Source organism: Palaemon carinicauda, chromosome 42, assembly GCF_036898095.1.
Source record: "Palaemon carinicauda isolate YSFRI2023 chromosome 42, ASM3689809v2, whole genome shotgun sequence".
In the NCBI taxonomy this organism is placed as follows: domain Eukaryota; kingdom Metazoa; phylum Arthropoda; class Malacostraca; order Decapoda; family Palaemonidae; genus Palaemon; species Palaemon carinicauda.
In genome coordinates this window covers 30,088,099-30,108,345 of record NC_090766.1, presented here as the reverse complement: position 1 = coordinate 30,108,345, position 20,247 = coordinate 30,088,099, and the positions used below count along the sequence as shown (strand labels likewise).

General features: G+C 39.0%; 1 protein-coding gene across 2 annotated transcripts in view; it reads left to right on the top strand.

Moving 5' to 3' along the window:
- LOC137632941 (chitinase-3-like protein 1) overlaps nt 1-20,247 on the top strand; it is a 53,376-nt gene that overhangs the window by 17,574 nt on the left and 15,555 nt on the right. Inside the window, exons 7-10 of one of the 2 annotated variants that reach the window (XM_068365063.1) lie at nt 4,017-4,148; nt 4,820-4,969; nt 5,238-5,382; nt 5,455-5,642. In XM_068365063.1, the coding sequence (XP_068221164.1) occupies nt 4,017-4,148; nt 4,820-4,969; nt 5,238-5,382; nt 5,455-5,642 (615 nt within the window). Of the gene's footprint in view, nt 1-4,016; nt 4,149-4,819; nt 4,970-5,237; nt 5,643-20,247 lie in introns of both variants that reach the window. The other variant, XM_068365062.1, reaches the window with a different exon arrangement.

The following is a 20,247-nucleotide window of genomic DNA, read 5'->3' as shown; positions in this document are numbered from 1 at the left end:
TGTATATATATATATATATATGTATATATAAAACAGAATAAGGAAGAGAAGAAGATTGATTATAGATATAGATATACAGATATTTATATACATATGTATATATATATATATATATATATATATATACATACATATATATATATATATATATATATATATATATATATATATATATATATATATATATATATATATATATATATATATATATATATATATATATATATATATATATATCGTCATCATGATCACGACGGAGGCTTCAGCCGTCCTTCCACCCTTGTCTGTTTATGGACTTCTTGGTCTAAGAGAGGCAATGACGTCACCGACGCTCGTCGTTCCACCAGTACCATAATCTCTCTCATGAGGAGTATGGAGTTTTTCCGCAAGTTGATAGAATATAAGTTCTTTTTTTTTTTATCTAAAATATAGTCCTAGTGTCTGTAACGCATTTTATTTTCAGTGTTTCTAATATACACAATTTATTTCAAGGAATATCCTTTAAGAAATATCATTGCATATGCCAATAACCCTAAAGTTTTCAATACTTTACATTACCAACTGATATCTCTCTCTTTCGTTTGTATCTTATCCCTCGAGTTTTTCATCTTTTCTCTCGTCTTACTGTAGGAGCATTATATTTGCCAAATCTCATTGTCCTATTCTGGTACGGCAATTTAAAGAAAACGATTTTCTTTGCTTTTATGATTGAACATAAAAAGTCTCCCCTATTATTATTATTATTATTATTATTATTATTATTATTATTATTATTATTACAAACTAAGCTGCAACCCAAGTTGGTAAAGCAAGAGGCTATAAGCCCAAGGGTTCCAACAGGGAAAATAGCCCAGTGAGGAATGGAAACAAGGAAATAAACAAACTACAAGAAAAGCAATAAACAATCAAAATAAAACATTCTAAGAACAGCAACCACATTATATTAAATCTCTCATATATAAACTATAAAAACTTAACAAACAACAAGAGAAAGAGAAATAAGGTAGAACATTGTGCACGAGTGTACCCTCAAGCAAGAGAACTCTACTCTTCTCAAAGCCAATCCATTTTCTCCCAGGGTCAATGTTGCAGGCTTTTCCCCTATTTCATGATATTTGTTGATAAATGTTTGCGCAATATACCCTCCTATACAGCACAAAGACTTCCTAAATAACACCATGAGGTTTATTTGATGAGCTGTTTATATCAGAAAATCCCAAACTGAGCCCTTCATCGTTATTTTCAGTCTCAATGTCAAAATTTCCAAACAAAATGATAGGTATTTAGAGTTCTAATGCTAACTATCGTTCATTTACATCACCATTCAAAGGCACATCATCCCTCATTAACATTTCAATAGATATGCAGATAATCGTAATTTTCTGTGAATGAGTAAAAATGATGATATCTAAATTTCAGCTTACCAAAAATGCCTTTGATGGCACAGAATCAAATATCTTCCAAGAAGTGTTAAGGAACCTAGCTTGCCTTTATGTCATCTTCATAATCATCATCATTGATATGAGGTGAATAAATGACAGCATGTGCTGTGTTGATGCGACAAGCATGAAGCCATTTACTTTACAATTCACTGTTTTTGAGAAATTTTAAAACGCTTATACCCTGCCCTTTAGTGGGATCCTTACGGTTATTACAACCGTATGCTGAACAATTATTGGGCATTGGAAACCATCTATCTTTCTGCTTCCGCTTCCACAATCTCAAACTATAATAGCCTGCTGAAGCGGATGACTCAAGTCACTCATCCAATGCACGGCAGGGTGCCAGCGACGTCACTTTCCTCCACTGCTCATGAGTGTTGGACCTGTTAATATAGATCTTGGTCTTTCTATGGCAGTCTATACCCGCAAATCTTCTTGCTTGCCAATTCATCATCATCTTTTCCTTCCTCTGCTTCTTTTGAAATCCCTAGGAACTCATTCTGTTATTCTTAATGTCCATCTATTATCTATTATCTGTAATTTTCATTGTATGTCCTACACATGTCCATTTCTTGTTCTTACATGTTGTTAGAATATCCTCTATTTTAGTTTGCTCTCATATCCATGTTGCTCTTTTTCTGTCTCTTTCTAAAAGGCCGGAATCACATAGGAGGTGTCACGCGTGATAAATAAATTGGTAACAAAGATCTTTACCGGCTGCGTCACATTAGACGTAACGACATGTCACGAACGGAAAACGCCTGTGGACACGTGTCGACCAAAAGTGAATCTGTTCACTTTCCGTGTTGCATGTCGGTTAAAACTCTGCACTTCAGCAGCAGTACTCATTTACTTGAATAGCAAAATTTCATTATGATTAGAAAAAAAAGACACATTGTGATTAATCTGCTGTCATTTCTTTTGTTCATTTGTTTAAATAAGAATAAAATTTCAATAGACCTATGCTTAAAAAATTCATAATGTTCAACCTGCTGTCGTAGGTGTTTTTATTTCTATATAAAAGAATGAAATTTAATTTTGATTTGAAAAGAATATTAAATGCATCGTTTTCAATCTGCCGGTAAGAATTTTGCTCATGACAGCAACAGCCTTTTTTTCTTTGCTTACTCATTTAAAACTAATGCAACATCAGCCAAGGAATCCATCGTGTCAACTGACAAACGAGAGCACGTGGCTACGTCTATGTGAGAGGGTGACACGTGGTGTGAGGTGTCTCGCATTTCGGTGTTTCCGTGCCTCGTGTCGTCTCATTTCCCGTGATTCCACCCTCAGTGTTAATCCCATCGTTATTCTCTCCATAGCTCTTTGGGCTTTAACTAGCTTACATTCTAAGGCTTTAGAAATGTTCATATATACATATATATATATATATATATATATATATATATATATATATATATATATATATATATATATATATATATATATATATAACCCACACACACACACACACACACACACATATATATATATATATATATATATATATATATATATATATATATATATATATATATATATATATAACCCACACACACACACACACACACACACACACACACACATATATATATATATATATATATATATATATATATATATATATATATATATATATATATATATATATATATATATATGATAAATTTTCACATTTAGACGTGTTTTTCATATTCAAATAAGCCATATATATTTTGGATACATTAATGTCTGGATTCTCTTAACGACCTCGGGATCAGAGCCCCAGACGAAATCACACAAAGACAAGAGCTTGTGACTGGCAGGGAATCGAACCCTGGTCCGGCAAGCTTGTATAGACAGTATATTATTACTTGCTAAGCTACAACCCTAATTGGAAAAGCAGGATACTATAAGCCCAGGAGCTTCAATGGGGAAAATAGCCCAGTGAGAAAAGGAAACAATGAAAAATGAAATATTTTAAAAACAGTAACAACATTAGAATAAATATCTCCTATATAAACTATAAAAACTTTAACATAACAAAAGGAAGCGAAATAAAATAGAATTGAGTGCCCGAGTGTACTCTCAAGCAAGAGAACTCTACCCTAAGACAGTGGAAGTCCATGGTACAGAGGCTATAGCATTACCCTAAACTAGAGAATATCGGTTTCATTGTGGAGTGTCCTCGTCCTAGGGGAGCTGCTTAACATAGCTAAAGAGTCTTTTTTACCCTTACATAGAGGAAAGTGGTCATTGAATAATGATAGTGCAGTAACCTCTTGGGTGAAGAAGAATGGTTCGGTAATCGTAGTATTGTCAGATGTATGAGGACAGATGAGAATATGTATGTGTATGCAAGGGGAAAATGAACTGTAACCAGAGAGAAGAGTCCAATGTAGGACTTTCTGGCCAGTCAAAGGACCCCATAACTCTCTAGCAGTATATATATATATATATATATATATATATATATATATATATATATATATATATATATATATATATATATATATATATATATATATATATAGTTTTCAATATTCTAGCTGTTATTTTTTTAGTAATTATGATTTTGTACTTATTCTCAAACAGATTTGCCTAAGGCTACAAGAGGATAAGAGCTGCACTGTGGTTCATGACCCAGTAATGTACGAACCCTATTTCTACTGTATGAGTGACTGGATATGGTGTGGCTTCGACGATGCAGAATCCCTCCGTCTTAAGGTCAGGTTTAAATCTAATACTTGCTTCATACACACAATGAATGTTTCATAATGCCGTTCCTGTATTGGTAACCCTGTTAAAACAATCATTGTAGGAAGATCAAATTTTAACATACAAGGATACTCAAGGGCTTTTTATTGTTTAAGGGCTTTGGATCTGTAACATCAATTAGCCATTTGTAGTGCAGTGAGATTGGGGAATCCTTTTATTTATAAATGTTGCTGATTATGGGGGATTACGATTGATCGCTTGAATGCAAATGATCAGGCTTCAAAGCTAACAGCATCACTAACACACCACTGGTTATGAATCACCACAAACCCTATACTTAAAGGGAGGTTCTTAACGTACAAGTCTTTAGCTACTGAGCTTCACTGATTGATAATTCCCCTGTCAATTATTAGTTGCATTTAGCGCTTTAACCCTCTTTCCATCTGTCATTATATGACAAAAAAAACTTTTAGAGTTATTTTGGCGTTATTATTACATATACATCTATTGTCAGGATTATGTTACACTTTCATTAATCTCTTAACCTGTGAATTAGCTAAATTGGTGCAACCACTTTTCCATCACAATGATATATGTAGTAGAATACAGTATATTAATTGGTCAGCTTAAAATGGTGTGGTAGATATGAAGCAAGTCTTATTATTTCTTTTCTCTCATAGGCAAGACAGGCCAAAAACAAAGGACTGGCGGGCATTATGGTTTGGCAAATTGACACAGATGATTTTCACCCTCGGTGTTATGATGAAGCATTCCACCTAATCAAGTCTATGAAGAATGCATTTGCAGAACCCGCCGGAACAGATATAGTAGTAAGATTACAATCAATAATGTTAATGGTCTTAAAGTATCACTGATTACCTCTTACCAGAGTAAGATCCTGTTGAAGCTCTAAAATATATCTGGAGCTCTATATCCAGTCCAAGTTTCCTCAGGAACCTTTAGTATGACAGCAAAAAAAAAAAAAAAGAATCACATCCAAATTGAATACCAAAATCAAAATTTCCAAAATATCTTGACACAAAATTTAATTTTCCTAAAGGCTCCTTCAGTTACTAAAAAACTTTGTACTTTCATCAGGATTGTGGTCATCGGCCAACAACTGTTCCATCCACAACACCAACTACTCCAGAACCTACTACCACAACAACCCAAGAACCTACAACCACAACCACCGAAGAGCCTACGACTACCCCAGTGCCTACAACTACAACAACTCCAGAGCCTACCACTACAACTACTCCAGAGCCCACAACTACAACAACCCCAGAGCCTACAACTACAACAACTCCAGAGCCTACAACTACACCATCAACGGAACCTACAACAATAACTACAACTGTTACCACAACCCCAGAACCCACAACAACTCCTACAACTACAGCCTTCATCATCGAAACGACAACAGATGGAGGTGACTATGGAAGACCTGATTGCACTACCTACCCAGAAGGCACAACCTTCAGGCATTATGACTGCGACAAGGTATGGCAAGAGGATCTTTGCTTTTGATAAATTACATCAGCATTATATCAGAATCGGTTCTTCCTCACCCACTTAGTCTGTTCCTACAAGAAATAGTTCACCACCATTGAAAGTAAAGTTAAGAGGCTCAGTCATTAGGAGCAAAATGGTTACAAAATGTCTCATGGCGTTACTTTAGGTGGTACTAAATGTGTTTTACAGTCACCTTTTGATCCAAATTAATATCACACTTTGCTATTCTGCTGTCTAAATAAATCTTGATGGTGTTGGGCTAACAATAACAATAATATTAGTAATAAGAAATGGCAAGAATGATGCTGGAAACATCTTTGACTCAAAATACATGGATAAGGAGTTTGAACCCTAGTTACAGCCTGATAGTTTTCAATAACATTCTCAGCCTCACTGTCCTTGTGGGGTAGCGATTATGGACCATCCATTGGCCTCTAATGCTCATAAGTGATCTTTAAACCCAATCATTATTACATGAGAACTTGCAAGACTGATACTTACACCAAACTTAGGAATAATTGGTTTCTTAGCCTTTACACTATCAAATCTTTTGTAAGTTCTTACCCCTTTACCCCTTATACTAAAATAGAAAATGTGCATAATACTGCAAATAAGATCGTGAAATATGAAATACACATCGAAATAATAGTGCATCATTGGGTACTCACAAACCACACAATAACTTCTCATCGAAGTTCTTTGGTATGAGTCATGTATTAATGTTCGGTCACAGAATCTTAGCTGGCTGCTACTAGACTTGTGCATGGTTGCTGAGCTTTGGGTTTATGTTTCAAGAAAACCTTATACTGTATCCATATATTTATTGCTATTCCCTACATCTTATTCATTTGTTCTCCCCGAAGTCAGAATTGGTAGTAATTTATGTAATGGAATCAATTTACATTCAAGATAGCAATCACTTAGAATAAATGCAAAATCACGAATAACAAAAAACCCATTTTAGGTAAAACCTTAAATGGCACCCAAGATAATAGGTTTTAACCATTTCTGTTACTTGAGGCTGAATGCTAATGGGGCTACATAGATAACATTATTTTTTGGGCAAGAGAGCTAAAACACAAAAATAATGTTATTTATGTAGTCCCACACGCACCCAGTCTCAAGCAAGAAGATTGGTACCTAAAAATCAATGCTATCTATGTACTTCCACAAGCACTCAGTCTCAAGCAAGAAGATTGTTCCCCCAAAAGCAATGTTATCTATATAGTTCCACAAGCACCCAGTCTCAAACAAGAAGACCAGTCCGCGAAAAGCAATGTTATCCATGTAGTCCCACAAGCACTCAGCCTCAAGCAAGATTATTGGTCTCCCAAACGCAATGTTATCTATGTATTCCCAAAAGCACTCAGTCTCAAGCAAGAAGATTGGTCCCCCACAATCAATGTTATCTATGTAGTCGCACAAGCACTCAGTCTCAAGCAAGAAGATTGGTCCCCCAAAAGCAATGTTATCTATGTAGTCCCACAAGCACTCTCAAGCAAGAAGATTGGTCCCTTAAAAGCAATGTTATCTATGTAGTCCCACAAGCACTCAGACTCAAGTAAGAAGATTGGTCCCCCAAAAGCAATGTTATCTATGTAGTCCCATAAGCACTCAGCCTTAAGCAAGAAGATTGGTCCCCCGAAAGCAATGTTATCTAGGTAGTCCCACAAGCACCCAATCTCAAGCAAGAAGATTGGTCCCCCAAAAGCAATGTTATCTATGTAGTCCCACAAACACTCAGCCTCAAGGAAGAAGATTAGTCCCCCAAAAGTAATGTTATCCATGTAGTCCCACAAACACTCAGTCTCAAGTAAGAAAATTGGTCCCCCAAAAGCAATGCTATCTATGTAGTCCCACAAGCACTCAGTCTAAAGCAAGAAGATTGGTCCCCCTAAATCAATATTATCTATGTAGTCCCACAAGCACTCAACCACAAGCGAGAAGATTGGTCCCCCAAAAGTAATGTAATCTATGTAGTCCCACAAGCACTCAATCTCAAGGAAAAAGATAGGTCCCCAAAAATCAATGTTATCTATGTAGTCCCACAAGCACTTAGTCTCAAGCAAGAAGATTGGTCCCCCTAAATCAATGTTATCTATGTAGTCTCACGAGCAGCTAGTGTAAAACAAGAGGATTAGTCTCCCAAAAGCAATGTTATCCTTGTAGTCCCACAAGCGCTCAGTCTCAAGCAAGAAGATTGGTCCCCCAAAAGTAATGTTATCTATGTAGTCCCACAAGCACCCAGTCACATGCAAGAAGATTGGTCCCCCAAAAGCAATGTTATCTATGTAGTCCCACAAGCGCTCAGTCTCAAGCAAGAAAATTGGTCTCCCAAAAGCAATGTTATCTATGTAGTTCCACAAACACTCAGCATCAAGCAAAAAGATTGGTTCCCAAAAAGCAATGTTATATATATAGTGCCACAAGCGCTCAGTCTCAAGCAAGAAGATTAGTCCCCCAAAAGCAATGTTATCTATGCAGTCCCACAAGAAGTCAGTCTCAAGCAAGAAGATTGGTACCCCCAAAGCAATGTTATCTATGGAGTCCCACAAGCACCCAGTCTCAAACAAGAGGATTAGTCCCCAAAAGCAATGTTATATATATAGTCCCACAAGTGCTCAGTCTCAAGAGAGAAGATTGGTCCCCCAAAATCAATGTTATCTATGTAGTCCCACAAGCACCCAGTCTCAAACAAGAGGATTAGTCCCCCAAACCAATGTTATCTATGTAGTCCCACAAGCGCTCAGTCTCAAGCAAGAAGATTAGTCCCCCAAAATCAATGTTATCTATGTAGTCACACAAGCAACCAATCACAAACAAGAAGACCAGTCCCCGAAAAGCAATGTTATCTATGTAGTCCCACAAGCACTCAGTTTCAAGGAAGAAGATTGGTCCCTTAAAAGCAATGTTTTCTATTTAATCCCACAAGCACTCAGTCTCAAGAAAGAAGATTAGTCCCCCAAAAGCAATGTTATCTATGTAGTCCCACATGCACTCAGTCTAAAGCAAGAAGATTGGTCCGCCAAAAGCAAAGTTAGTTATGTAGTACCACAAGCACTCAGTCTCAAGCAAGAAGATTGGTCTCCCAAAAGCAATGTTATCTATGTACTCCCACAAGCACTCAGTCTCAAGCAAGAAGATTGGGTCCCAAAAAGCAATATTATCTATATAGTCCTACAAGCACTCAGTCTCTAACAAGAAGATTGGTCCCCCAAAAGTAATGTTATCTATATAGTCCCACAAGCACTCAGTCTCATGCAAGAAGATTGGTCCCCCAAAAGCAATATTATCTTTGTAGTTCCACAAGCACTCAGTGTCAAGCAAGAAGATTGGTCCCCTCAAAAGTAATGTTATCTATATAGTCCAACAAATACTCAGTCTCAAGCAAGAAGATTGGTCCCCCAACAGCAATATTATCTATGTGGTCCCACAAGCACTCAGTCTCAAGCAAGAAGATTGGTCCCACGAAAGCAATGTTATCTATGTAGTCCCACAAGCACTCAGTCTCAAGCATGAAGATTGGTCCCCCAAAAGTAATGTTATCTATATAGTCCCACAAGCACTCAGTCTCAAGCAAGAAGATTGGTCCCCCAAAAGCAATGTTATATATGTAGTCCCACAAGCACTCAGTCTCAAGCAAGAAAATTGGTCCCCTGAAAGGAATGTTATCTATGTAGTCCCAAAAGCACTCAGTCTCAAGCATGAAGATTGGTCCCCCAAAAGCAATGTTATCTATGTAGTCCCACAAGCACTCAGTTTCAAGCATGAAGATTGGTCCCCCAAAAGCAATGTTCTCTATATAGTTCCACAAGCACCCAGTTTCAAACAAGAAGACCAGTCCCGAAAAGCAATGTTATCCACGTAGTCCCACAAGCACTCAGTCTCAAGCAAGAAGATTGGTCCCCCGAAAGCAATGTTATTTATGTAATACCACAAGCACTCAGTCTCAAGCATGAAGATTGGTTCCCCAAAAGCAATGTTATCTATGTAGTCCCACAAGCACTCAGTTTCAAGAAAGAAAATTGGACTCCCAAAAGCAATGTTATCTATGTAGTTCCACAAGCACTCAGCATCAAGCAAGAAGATTGGTCCCCCAAAAGCAATGTTATCTATATAGTCCCACAAGAACTCAGCCTGAAGCAAGAAAATTAGTCCCTCAAAAGCAATGTTATCTATGTAGTCACACTATCATCTAATCTCAAACAAGAGGATTAGTCCCCTGAAAGCAATGTTATCTATGTAGTCCCACAAGCGCTCAGTCTCAAGAGAGAAGATTGGTCCCCGAAAATCAATGTTCTCTATGTAGTCCGACAAGCAGCCAGTCACAAACAAGAAGATTAGTCCCCTAAAAGCAATATTATCTATATAGTTCCACAAGCACCAAGTCTCAAGCAAGAAGATTAGTTCCCCAAAAGCAATGTTATCTATGTAGTCCCACAAGCACCCAGTCTCAAGCAGAAGATTAGTCCCCCAAAAGCAATGTTATCTATGTAGTCCCACAAGCGCTCAGTCTCAAGCAAGAAGATTAGTCCCCTAAAATCAATGTTATCTATGTAGTCACACAAGCAGCCAGTCACAAACAAGAAGACCAGTCCCCGAAAAGCAATGTTATCTATGTAGTCCCACAAGCACTCAGTTTCAAGGAGGAAGATTGGTCTCTTAAAAGCAATGTTTTCTATGTAATCCCACAAGTACTCAGTCTCAAGCAAGAAGATTAGTCCCCCAAAAGCAATGTTATCTATGTAGTCCCACATGCACTCAGTTTAAAGCAAGAAGATTGGTCCCCCAAAAGCAATGTTAGTTATGTAGTACCACAAGCACTCAGTCTCAAGCAAGAAGATTGGTCTCCCAAAAGCAATGTTATCTATGTACTCCCACAAGCACTCAGTGTCAAGCAAGAAGATTGGTCCCCCTAAAGCAATGTTAGTTATGTAGTACCACAAGCACTCAGTCTCAAGCAAGAAGATTGGTCTCCCAAAAGCAATGTTATCTATGTACTCCCACAAGCACTCAGTGTCAAGCAAGAAGATATGTCCTTAAAAGCAATGTTATCTATGTAGTCCCACAAGAATCCAGTCTCAAGCAAGAAGATTAGTCCCCCAAAAGCAATGTTATCTATGTAGTCCCAAAAGCACTCGGTCTCAAGCAAGAATATTAGCCCCCTAAAATCAATGTTATCTATATAGTCCCACAAGCACCCAGTCACAAACAAGAGGATTAGTCCCCCAAAAGCAATGTTATCTATGTAGTCCCACAAGCACTCAGTCTCAAGAGAGAAGATTGGTCCCCCAAAAGCAATGTTTTCTATGTAGTCCTACAAACACTCAGTTTCAAGCAAGAAGATTAGTCCCCCAAAAGCAATGTTATCTATGTAGTCGCACAAGCACTCAGTCTAAAGCAAGAAGTTTGGTCCCCCAAAAGCAATGTTATATATGTAGTACCACAAGCACTCAGTCTCAAACAAGAAGATTGGTCCCCCAAAATCAATATTATCTATGAAGTCCTACAAGCACCTAGTGTTAAACAAGAGGATTGGTCTCCCTAAAGCAATGTTATCTATGTAGTCCCACAAGCACTCAGTCTCAAGCAAGAAGATTAGTCCCCCTAAAGCAATGTTATCTATATAGTCCCACAAGCACTCAGTCTCAAGCGAGAAGATTGTTCCCCCAAAAACAATGTTATCTATGTAGTCCCACAAGCACTTAGTCTCAAGCAAGAAGATTGGTCCCACGAAAGCAATGTTATCTATGTAGTCCCACAAACACTCAGCCTCAAGGAAGAAGATTAGTCCCCCAAATGTAATTTTATCTATATAGTCCCACAAACTCTCAGCCTCAAGCAAGAAGATTAGTCCCCCAAAAGTAATGTTATCTATATAGTCCCACAAGCACCCAGTCTCATGCAAGAAAATTGGTCCCACGAAAGCAAAGTTATCTATGTAGTCACACAAGCACTCAGTCTCAAGCAAGAAGATTAGTCCCCCAAAAGCAATGTTATCTATGTAGTCCCACAAGCACTTAGTCTCAAGCAAAAAGATTGGTCCCACGAAAGCAATGTTATCTATGTAGTCCCAAAAACACTCAGCCTCAAGGAAGAAGATTAGTCCCCCAAAAGTAATTTTATCTATGTAGTCCCACAAACACTCAGCCTCAAGCAAGAAGATTGGTTCCCCAAAAGCAATGATATCTATGTAGTCCCACAAGCACTCAGTCTCGAGCAAGAAAATTGGTCTCACAAAAGCAATGTTATCTATGCAGTCTCACAAGCATCCAGTCTCAAGCAAGAAGATTGGTCCCCCAAAATCAGTTTTATCTATGTAGTCCCACAAGCACTCAGTCTCAAGCATGAAGATTGGTCCCTCAAAAGCAGTGTTTTCTATGTAGTTCCACAAGCACTCAGCCTCAAGCAAGATGATTGGTCCCCCAAAATCAATGTTATATATATAGCCCCACAAGCACTTAGTCTCAAGCAAGAAGATTAGTGCCCCAAAACCAATGTTATGTATGCAGTCCCACAAGTGCTCAGTCTCAACCAAGAATGTTGGGCCCCCAAAATCAATGTTATCTATGTAGTCCCACAAGCACTCAGTCTCATGCAAGAAGATTGGTCCCACAAAAGCAGTGTTTTCTATGTAGTTCCACAAGCATTCAGCCTTAAGCAAGAAGATTGGTTCCCCAAAAGACATGTTATCTATATAGTCCCACAAACACTTAGTCTCAAGCAAGAAGATTAGTGCCCCAAAAGCAATGTTATATATGTAGTACCACAAGCACCCAATCTCAAGCAAGAAGATTGGTCCCCCAAAAGCAATGTTATCTATGTAGTCCCACAAACACTCAGCCTCAAGAATGAATATTAGTCCACCAAAAGTAATGTTATCTATGGAGTCCCACACACACTCAGCCTCAAGCAAGAAGATTGGTCCCCCAAAACCAATATTATCTATGTAGTCCCATAAACACCCAGTCTCAAGCAAGAAGATTGGTCCCCCAAAAGCAATGTTATCTATGTAGTCCCACAAGCACTCAGTCTCAAACAAGAAGATTGGTCCCCTAAAAGTAATGTTATCTATGTAGTCCCAAAAGCGCTCAGTCTCAAGCAAGAAGATTGGTCCCCCAAAAGCAATGTTTTCTATATAGTCTCACAAGCACTAAGTCTCAAGCAAGAAAATTGGTCTCCCAAAAGCAATGATATCCATGTAGTTCCACAAGCACTCAGCATCAAGCAAGAAGATTGGTCCCCCAAAAGCAATGTTAACTTTGCAGTCCCACAAGTGGTCAGTCTCAAGTAAGAAGATTATTCCCCCAAAAGCAATGTTATCTATGTAGTCCCACAAGCACCTAGTCTCAAGCAAGAAGATTAGTCCCCCAAAAGCAATGTTATCTCTGTAGTCACACAAGCACCAAATCTCAAACAAGATGATTAGTCCCCCAATAGCAATGTTATCTATGTAGTCCTACAAGCGCTCAGTCTGTAGAGAGAAGATTGGTCTCCAAAATCAATGATATCTATGTAGTTCCACAAGCACCCAGTCACAAACAAGAGGATTAGTTCCCCAGAAGCAATATTATCTATGTAGTCCCACAAGCACTCAGTCTCAAGCAAGAAGATTAGTCCCCTAAAAAGCAGTATTATCTATATAGTTCCACAAACACCCAGTCTCAAGTAGGAAGATTAGTCCCGAAAAGCAATGTTATTTATGTAGTCGTACAAGCACCCAGTCTCAAGCAAAAAGATTAGTCCCCCAAAAGCAATGTTATCTATGTAGTACCACAAGCACTCAGTCTAAAGCAAGAAGATTGGTCACCCAAAATCAATGTTATCTATGAAGTCACACAAGCACCCAGTGTAAAACAAAAGAATTAGTCTCCTAAAAGCAATGTTATTTATGTAGTCCCACAAGCACTCAGTCTCAAGCAAGAACATTAGTCCCCCAATAGTAATGTTATCTATATAGTCCCACAGGCACTCAGTCTCAAGCAAAAAGAATGGTCCCCCAAAAGCAATGTTATCTATGTAGTCCCACAAGCACTCAGTCTCATGCAAGAAGATTGGTCCTTGAAAGCAATGTTATCTATGTAGTCACACAAGCATCCAGTCTCAAGCAAGAAGATTAGTCCTGCAAAAGCAGTGTTATCTATGTAGTCCTAAAAGCACTTAGTCTCAAGCAAGAATATTTGTCCCCCAAAAGCAATGTTATCTATGTATTATTACAAGCACTCAGTCTCAAGTAAGAATATTGGTCCCCAAAAATCAATGTTATTCATATATTCCCACAAGTACCCAGTCACAAATAAGAGGATTAGTCCCCCAAAAGCAATGTTATGTATGTACTCCCACAAGCACTCAGTCTTAAGCAAGAAGATTAGTCACCCAAAATCAATGTTATCTATAGTATGTACTCCCACAAGCACTCAGTCTAAAGCAAGAAGATTGGTCCCCCAAAAGCAATGTTATATAAGTAGTACCACAAGCACTCAGTCTCAAGCAAGAAGATTGGTCCCCCAAAGGCAATGTTCTCTATGTAGTCCCACAAGCACTCAGTCTTAAGCAAGAAGATTAGTCACCCAAAATCAATGTTATCTATAGTATGTACTCCCACAAGCACTCAGTCTAAAGCAAGAAGATTGGTCCCCCAAAAGCAATGTTATATAAGTAGTACCACAAGCACTCAGTCTCAAGCAAGAAGATTGGTCCCCCAAAATCAATGTTATCTATGAAGTCCTGCAAGCACCCAGTGTAAAACAAGATTATTATTCTCCCTAAAGCAATGTTATCTATGTAGTCCTACAAGCACTCAGTCTCAAGCAAGAAGATTAGTCCCTCAAGAGCAATGTTATCTATATAGTCCCACAAGCACTCAGTGTCAAGCAAGAAGATTAGTCCCTTACAAGCAATGTTATCTATGTAGTCCCACAAGCACTCAGTCTCAAGCAAGAAGATTGGTCCCACGAAAGCAATGTTATCTATGTAGTCCCACAAGCACTCAGTCTCATGCAAGAAGATTGGTCCTTGAAAGCAATGTTATATATGTAGTCACACAAGCATCCAGTCTCAAGCAAGAAGATTAGTCCTGCAAAAGCAGTGTTATCTATGTAGTCCTAAAAGCACTTAGTCTCAAGCAAGAATATTTGTCCCCCAAAAGCAATGTTATCTATGTATTATTACAAGCACTCAGTCTCAAGTAAGAATATTGGTCCCCAAAAATCAATGTTATTCATATATTCCCACAAGTACCCAGTCACAAATAAGAGGATTAGTCCCCCAAAAGCAATGTTATGTATGTACTCCCACAAGCACTCAGTCTTAAGCAAGAAGATTAGTCACCCAAAATCAATGTTATCTATAGTATGTACTCCCACAAGCACTCAGTCTAAAGCAAGAAGATTGGTCCCCCAAAAGCAATGTTATATAAGTAGTACCACAAGCACTCAGTCTCAAGCAAGAAGATTGGTCCCCCAAAGGCAATGTTCTCTATGTAGTCCCACAAGCACTCAGTCTTAAGCAAGAAGATTAGTCACCCAAAATCAATGTTATCTATAGTAGTCCCACAAGCACTCAGTCTAAAGCAAGAAGATTGGTCCCCCAAAAGCAATGTTATATAAGTAGTACCACAAGCACTCAGTCTCAAGCAAGAAGATTGGTCCCCCAAAATCAATGTTATCTATGAAGTCCTGCAAGCACCCAGTGTAAAACAAGATTATTATTCTCCCTAAAGCAATGTTATCTATGTAGTCGTCCTACAAGCACTCAGTCTCAAGCAAGAAGATTAGTCCCTCAAAGCAATGTTATCTATATAGTCCCACAAGCACTCAGTGTCAAGCAAGAAGATTAGTCCCTTACAAGCAATGTTATCTATGTAGTCCCACAAGCACTCAGTCTCAAGCAAGAAGATTGGTCCCACGAAAGCAATGTTATCTATGTAGTCCCACAAACACTCAGCCTCAAGGAAGAAGATTAGTCCCACAAAAGCAATGTTATCTATGTAGTCCCACAAACACTCAGCATAAAGCAAGAAGATTAGTCCCCCAAAGTAATGTTATCTATATAGTCCCACAAGCACTCAGTCTCAAGCAAGAAAATTGGTCCCCCAAAAGCAATGTTATCTATGTAGTCCCACAAGCACCCAGTCTCAAGCAAGAAAATTGGTCTCCAGAAGCAATGTTATCTATGCAGTCCACAAGCATCCAGTCTCAAGTAAGAAGATTGGTCCCCAAAAATCAGTTTTATGTATGTAGTCCCACAAGCACTCAGTCTCAAGCAAGAAGATTGGTCCCCCAAAAGCATTGTTTTCTATGTAGTTCCAAAAGCACTCAGTCCTCAAGCAAGAAGATTGGTCCCCCAAAATCAATGTTATATATATAGTCCCACAAGCACTTAGTCTCAAGCAAGAAGATTAGTCCCCAAAAGCAATGTTATCTATGCAGTCCCACAAGCGCTCAGTCTCAAGCAAGAAGATTGGGCCCCGAAATTCAAAGTTTTCTATGTAGTCCCACAAGCACTCAGTCTCAAGCAAGAAGATTGGTCCCCCAAAAGCAGTGTTTTCTATGTAGTTCCACAAGCACTTAGTCTCAAGCAAGAAGATTAGTGCCCCAAAAGCAATGTTATCTATGTAGTCCCACAAGCACTCAGCCTCAAGCAAGAATATTAGTCCCCCAAAAAGCAATGTTATCTATATAGTCCCACAAGCACTTAGTCTCAAGCAAGAAGATTAGTGCCCCAAAAGCAATGCTTTCTATGTAGTCCCACAAACACTCAGCCTCAAGGAAGAAGATTAGTCCACCAAAAGTAATGTTATCTATGGAGTCCCACAAACACCCAGTCTCATGCAAGAAGATTGGTCCCCCAAAAGCAATGTTATCTATATAGTCCCACAAGCACTCAGTCTCAAGCATGAAGATTAGTCCCCCAAAAGCAATGTTATCTATGCAGTCCCACAAGCGGTCAGTCTCAAGCAAGAAGATTGGTCCCCCAAAATCAATGTTATCTATGTAGTCCCACAAGCACCCAGTCTCAAATAAGAGGATTTGTCCCCCTTTACTAATGTTATCTATGTAGTCCCACAAGCGCTCAATCTCAAGAGGGAAGGTTAGTCCCCCAAAATCAATGTTATCTATGTAGTCCCACAAGCACCCAGTCTCAAACAAGAGGATTAGTCCCCCAAACCAAAGTTATCTATGTAGTCCCACAATCGCTCAGTCTTAAGCAAGAAGATTGGTCCCCAAAATCAATGTTATCTATGTAGTCACACAAGCACCCAATGTCTAGCAAGAAGATTGGTCCCCAAAAAGCAATGTTATCTATGTAGTCCCACAAACACTCAGCCTCAAGGAAGAAGATTAGTCCCCTAAAAAATAATATTATCTATATAGTTCCACAAGCACCCAGTCTCAAGGAAGAAGATTTGTCCCCCAAAAGCAATGTTATCTATGTAGTCCCACAAGCACCAAGTCTCAAGCAAGAAAATTAGTTCCCCAGAAGCAATGTTATATATGTAGTCACACAAGCAACCCAATCTCAAACAAGAGGATTGGTTCCCCAATAGCAATGTTATCTATGTAGTCCCACAAGCGTTCAGTCTCAAGAGAGAAGATTGGTCCCCCAAATTCAATGTTATTTATGTAGTGTCACAAGCTCCCATTCACAAACAAGAGGATTAGTCCCCCAAAAGCAATGTTATCTATTTAGTCCCACAAGCACTCAGTCTCAAGTAAGAAGATTAGTCCCCAAAACGCAATATTATCTCTATAGTTCCATAAGCACCCAGTCTCAAGCAAGAAGATTCGTCCCGCAAAAGCAATGTTATCTATAGAGTTCAACAAACACTCAGCCACAAGAAAGAAGATTAGTCCACCAAAAGTAATGTTATCTATGGAGTCCCACAAACACTCAGCATCAAGCAAGAAGATTGGTCCCCTAAAAGCAATGTTATCTATATAGTCCCACAAGCACTCAGTCTCAAGCATGAAGATTAGTCCCCCAAAAGCAATGTTATCTATGCAGTCCCACAAGCGGTCAGTCTCAAGCAAGAAGATTGGTCCCCCAAAATCAATGTTATCTATGTAGTCCCACAAGCACCCAGTCTCAAATAAGAGGATTTGTCCCCCTATACTAATGTTATCTATGTTGTCCCACAAGCGCTCAGTCTCAAGAGGGAAGATTAGTCCTCCAAAATCAATGTTATCTATGTAGTCCCACAAGCACCCAGTCTCAAGCAAGAAAATTAGTCCCCCAAAAGCAATGTTATCTATAAAGTTCAACAAACACTCAGCCACAAAGGAAGAAGATTAGTGCACCAAAAGTAATGTTATCTATGGAGTCCCACAAACACTCAGCCTCAAGCAAGAAGATTGGTCCCCAAATAATAATGTTATCTATATAGTCCCACAAACACGCAGTCTCATGCAAGAAGATTGGTCCCCGAAAAGCAATGTTTGCTATGTAGTTCCACAAGCACTCAGTCTCAAGCAAGAAAATTGGTCTCCCAAAATCAATGTTATCCATGTAGTTCCACAAGCACTCAGCATCAAGCAAGCAGATTGGTCCCCTAAAAGCAATGTTATCTATATAGTCCCACAAGCACTCAGTCTCAAGCAAGAAGATTAGTCCCGCAAAAGCAATGTTATCTATGCAGTCCTAAAAGCGCTCAGTCTCTAGCAAGAAGATTGGTCCCCCAAATTCAATGTTATCTATGTAGTCTCACAAGCACCCAGTCTCGAACAAGAGGATTTGTCCCCCAATAGCAATGTTATCTATGTAGTCCCACAAGCGCTCAGCCTCAAGAGAGAAGATTAGTCCCCCAAAATCAATGTTATCTATGTAGTCCCACAAGCACCCAGTCTCAAACAACAGGATTAGTCCCCCAAACCAATGTTATCTTTGTAGTCCCAAAAGCACCCAGTCTCAACCAAAAAGATTGGTCCCCCAAAATCAATGTTATCTATGTAGTCCCACAAGCACCCAGTCTCAAACAAGAGGATTTGTCCCCCAATAGCAATGTTATCTATGTTGTCCCACAAGCGCTCAGTCTCAAGAGAGAAGATTAGTCCCCCAAAATCAATGTTATCTATGTAGTCCCACAAGCACCCAGTCTCAAACAAGAGGATTAGTCCCCCAAACCAAAGTTATCTATGTAGTCCCAAAATCGCTCAGTCTTAAGCAAGAAGATTGGTCCCAAAAAATCAATGTTATCTATGTAGTCACACAAGCACCCAATCTCAAGCAAAAAGATTGGTCCCCCTAAAGCAATGTTATCTATGTAGTCCCACAAACACTCAGCCTCAAGGAAGAAGATTAGTCCCCTAAAAATAATATTTTCTATATAGTTCCACAAGCACCCAGTCTCAAGCAAGAAGATTAGTCCCCCCAAAAGCAATGTTATCTATGTAGTCCCACAAGCACCCAGTCTCAGGCAAGAAGATTAGTCCCCCAAAAGAAATGTTATCTATGTAGTCACACAAGAACTCAGTCTCAAACAAAAGGATTAGTCCCCCAATAGCAATGTTATCTTTGTAGTCCCACAGGCGCTCAGTCTCAAGAGAGAAGATTGGTCCCCCCAAATCAATGTTATCTATGTAGTCCCACAAGCACCCAGTCACAAACAAGAGGATTAGTCCCCGAAAAGCAATGTTATCTATGTAGTCCCAGAAGCACTTAGTCTAAGCAAGAAGATTAGTCCCCTAAAAGCAATATTATCTATATAGTTCCACAAGCACCCAGTCTCAAGCAAGAAGATTAGTCCTCCAAAAGCAATGTTATCTATGTAGTCCCACAAGCACCCAGTCTCAAGCAAGAAGAATAGTACCCAAGAAGTAATATTATCTAAAGAGTTCCCCAAGCACTCAGTCTCAAGCAAGAAGATTGGTCCCCCAAAATCAATGTTATCTATGAAGTCCCACAAGAACCCAGTGTAAAACAAGAGGATTAGTCTCCCAAAAGCAGTGTTATCTATGTAGTCCCACAAGCACTCAGTCTCAAGCAAGAAGATTGGTCCCCCAATAGTAATATTATCTATATAGTCCTACAAGCACTCAGTCTCAAGCAAGAAGATTGGTCCCCCAAAAGCAATGTTATCTATGTAGTTCCAGAAGCACTCAGTCTCAAGCTAGAAGATTGGTCCTTGAAAGCAATGTTTTCTATGTAGTCCCACAAGCATCCAGTCTCAAGCAAGAAGATTAGTCCCCCAAAAGCAATGATATCTATGTAGTCCCACAAGCACTCAGTCTCAAGCAAGAATATTTGTCCCCCAAAAGCAATGTTATCTATGTATTCCTACAAGCACTCAGTCTCAAGCAAGAATATTGTTCACCCAAAATCAATGTTATCTATGTAGTCCCACAAGCGCTCAGTCTCAAGAGAGAAGATTGGTCCTCCAAAAGCTATGGTTTCTATGTAGTCCCACAAGCACTCAGTCTCAAGCAAGAAGATTAGGCCTAGTCACCCAAAAGCAATGTTATCTATGTAGTCACACAAGCACTCAGTCTCAAGCAAGATTGGTCCCCCAAAAGCAATGATATATATATAGTACCACAAGCACTCAGTCTCAAGTAAGATGATTGGTCCCCCAAAAGCAATGTTATCTATGTAGTCC